Below are 3,657 nucleotides of genomic sequence, written 5' to 3' on the forward strand. Positions count from 1 at the left end.
ATATTACAATTATTCATATCCAAAATCCAAAATGTTCAATATATAGTCTATGACAAATTAAAATTGATTTACGGATTTCATTGTTAGGTTTAGTTTAGAGGCAAAGTTTGTTAAAACCCCCCAATGTCGTATAATAGTTTGTATAAACCTCGGTTCTTTTCCCAATTCCTTGCAAGGTACCCTGTTAGGCTGTTACTGGTTCCTAGTAGGATACCCTATTACAGGTTCCGGTTCTAGTTTCCGATTCTTGGAATGAAGGAATCAGAACCGGGGGGGGGGGGGGGGGGGGGGGGGTTGTCCCAGTTCCTATTTTTTAGAATCGGAACCTACCTTGTGAGGGTCGGTTTAGGTTCCTACCCGAAACCGGGACGCTGGGTGCCCGCTAGTTCCAGGTAGAACCTATTTTCATGCTCACTCCTACCCGTGGTGATAAGAAAAAAAAATAGAAACTTTTTATCTCCTTTCAATATCTCCAAATAAGAAGGGGGTGACCAGTTTAGATAGAAATTAAAAAAATTGTGTCATATTCTTTTTCTAGTTCTGGTGCTATATGATTATTTAATAATTTATTATGAATAAGCTGGCAGTCATCTGGGGATGTAGCTCAGATGGTAGAGCGCTCGCTTAGCATGCGAGAGGTACGGGGATCGATACCCCGCATCTCCATTTTTATTTTTCAGTTTTCAATTATCATCATCCTCCTTTTAGCAAATTTTAATGAAGTATTATTTGATCAATACTGAGAAACACCAAGAAGTTAAACGAAATCTGCACCAATAATATCAACTCTTTTTCTCAAAGCAACTACATCTTCCAGTTCATATTACTTGTCTGATTAATTCATAACAACAGTATCCTTTGCGTTAGCTTCAATTAATTATCATTGCAGATATTTTCATTATCACAAAAATATATTAATTTACAACAAACAAAGAAACTGCTAAAAATCTAAGAAAACATTTGATCCAATAACAAGACCAAAGCCATTGCAAATCCAGGATCAAAACCAGGCTGTACCGTCAAAACAAACACCTCAACTCCAAAAGAAATTCCTACAATTGTTGCTTCCTTCCTCTTGATTTCAGCCACCACTCTTCTTGATTCATCTACCACTTTGCATGATCTATGTGCATACGAACCTTCAACTGCATACGCATATCTTTTATTTGAAGCTTCTCGATACACGTGCGCTAGTACATTTCGCTTCGCTTGAAGAATGCTCATCTGCTTCTTTACACTACAAATTGGTCTCTTCGATAACTTATCTCTTCCGCACTCTTCATCTACATCTCCTTCATAAACCAGCCAGCTATCAACTGTCGTAAGCTTCTGCAAAATCAAACACTAACCCACTTAGAAAATATTGATTAAAATTCTAAATCAGATATATGCATATACATCTATTCATGTTCTTATATTATATTACCTTACGACGTCGCAATGTGAGAAGAGATTTCCCAGAGCCGTCCATGAGAACAACTTCTTCAGGACGTCCCATGTAATTATCGACTCGATAAGCAAGATTTCCATTTTTGTCAATTACTGTAAATCCATTACAGCTTGCTATAAGCGATTTTCTCCACACTGTTAACGATGTGCAGTGACCATCCAGCTCAATATTATTCTTGAACTCTGGTTCTTGCTGTTCTTCATGGACTGATCTTGACAGAGACTTGAAGAAAAGAAACATTTTTATCTCTCCCTTTGAACCTTATATTTTAAGAGGACATGGGGAACATAATTCACATATTTATAGCTATCTTCAAATTATATATAAACCCTTTACCTAACTGGTCATGTCTGGTCTTCTAGAGAACTTTTGATGATGGAGATTAAGTTAATGATGCAGCTTGATTTCTTAATATTATAATTAACAAGTAATTCATGTTGGAAAATGTGACACGTGTATGCTTCCATAATCTGAGGTGTCTAGTCTAAGATTCCAAAATTTCTCTTCTTTTGATTGTGAGATGGGATGGGTTAGGTTAGGTGTGTTTCATTGTTTGAAAAGTGTTGACAAGAAAGAGAAGCACAAAAATTGGGAGAGAGGGGGGGGTGGTGAAATCCAAGAGAGCTTTACTGTTGTTGTTTCCGTCAATATTAGGTGCCAGTTTGGTCCTTTTTTTAACCCCATTAACGCCTTAATTACTTTACAAATATAATTTACTAATTAACACAGTCCTTTTTTTTTTTTTTTTATGTTTGTATATATTGTTTTTGTCATATATTGAATGCCTTTTACAAAAGTCTCTCACTTGTACGATGATTTTGTAGCTACCTTGCTTAGAAGCCTCTTTTTACCACCCCAAATTGGAAATTTTTATGTAAGTTAATGTCCTTATATCATAATAAACACATCTAGAACATTAGATAGACGACGGCTTGACCGGGATGTATAGAGGGATTCATGATTGAAAGCGTTCCCCCGATCTTGAGTTCGAATTGTATTAAGGGGTGATCAATTACCATACCTTACCAAAAAAAAAAAACAAAAAAGGGAAAAAAACAAAAAAAGCACATGTTATATTTGAACTTGTTTTCCACACTGGGATTGAATGATTACCTTGATGTACCTGTTTATTAACGATTAATATAGAGTCGCTTTTGTTAGTTCTCTTCAAACACGTCTCTATTTTTTATTTTTTTTTTGTTTTGTTTTGTTTTAAAGAGATGAGTAAAATGGTCCCAAAGGGCACGTTGAAAACAGCCTATAGAGATAGACTTCCCACAGTTGAAATTGAAGAAGAAAAATTATACATTCATGATCAGACTGACAACCGACAGGTTCTTCTTCGTAATTTGAACCACCAATTAATGGCACAAATTCTAAACCTCAGTACCTAATTAGTTGTTGAATAAACTTGCCATTAATTCTACAGGTTTCAAATAATCTCTCTCAACTCCCCTTTGATAATTCTGACAAAGGACTAGGGTTTTAATATAATGCCCAGGGATAATTTGTACAGTACCATAAATGGAGTTAGTGAATTCATTTACGTAATTCTTATGAAAGAAAACAGTGAAGCAGATGTATGTGTAGTCTTACTATTGGTTCTCTTAACATCAGTCAATTCAACTTGATTATGTTGCTTTGATTATGCAGCAGCCGACCATGACCATTTGTATAATCTTTCTTCTTCATTTAGTTTCCTCTTTTTTCAAACTTATGGTTCCGGGTTCCTTTCATTCCATGTGTATGGTTAATCTGACAATAAAAGTAATTAACTTAGGTGATTATTCATAACCAATCTTACTTAAACACGCCATTTATGTTCTTTAGGTTACCTTCAGTAGTTCTTCTGTTCATCTGAATATTATATTGCTATAGTCCAAAGTGTTCCCCCTTCGGAGTTCACTTTACTGTTGATGAAAGCATTTAAGAAATCGCCAAAATATTGTCCCTAACAGGAGGTAGATTCTTGGAAGATCTTCCAGTATCGAGTCAGTCAAAACACCTAACACCAGACAAAATAAACAAGGAATTAAGTTGTATACGGCTTTGAGTTTGGTAATTCTATCTTCTCCAGATTCCTGAAGCATTGGACACGCGGCCTTCTTCCAAAACATAGAAGATTAAACCAGGTGTAGATATGGCGGGTCCCTTGGAGATATTATTCCTTGCTAATTTTAGAAAAGATTACAGCACTATGAAGAAGA

General features: G+C 35.6%; 1 protein-coding gene and 1 non-coding gene across 2 annotated transcripts; one reads left to right on the top strand and one right to left on the bottom strand.

The window, feature by feature from the left end:
- Window positions 1-593: 593 nt before the first annotated feature.
- TRNAA-AGC lies at window positions 594-666 on the top strand. The gene has a single exon. It is a non-coding gene; the product is annotated as a tRNA-Ala (tRNA).
- Window positions 667-809: 143 nt separating this feature from the next.
- Window positions 810-1,724, bottom strand: LOC116131314 (protein LURP-one-related 17-like). Its single transcript, XM_031416981.1, has 2 exons — window positions 1,427-1,724; window positions 810-1,329 (listed from the first exon to the last, which is right to left on the bottom strand). The coding sequence occupies exons 1-2, from the start codon at window positions 1,688-1,690 to the stop codon at window positions 949-951; spliced, it is 645 nt and encodes a 214-aa protein (XP_031272841.1). The 5' UTR covers window positions 1,691-1,724; the 3' UTR covers window positions 810-948.
- Window positions 1,725-3,657: the final 1,933 nt, after the last annotated feature.

Source organism: Pistacia vera, unplaced genomic scaffold (assembly GCF_008641045.1).
Source record: "Pistacia vera cultivar Batoury unplaced genomic scaffold, PisVer_v2 Contig230, whole genome shotgun sequence".
Lineage (NCBI taxonomy): Eukaryota > Viridiplantae > Streptophyta > Magnoliopsida > Sapindales > Anacardiaceae > Pistacia > Pistacia vera.

What these genes read in the sequence shown, in the direction of transcription:
- LOC116131314 (XM_031416981.1), bottom strand. Translation starts at nt 1,690, where the DNA reads ATGTTTCTTTTCTTCAAGTCTCTGTCAAGATCAGTCCATGAAGAACAG. An exon ending in TCACATTGCGACGTCGTAAG is followed by an intron (nt 1,330 to 1,426) that starts GTAATATAATAT and finishes TTGATTTTGCAG; the next exon opens with AAGCTTACGACAGTTGATAG.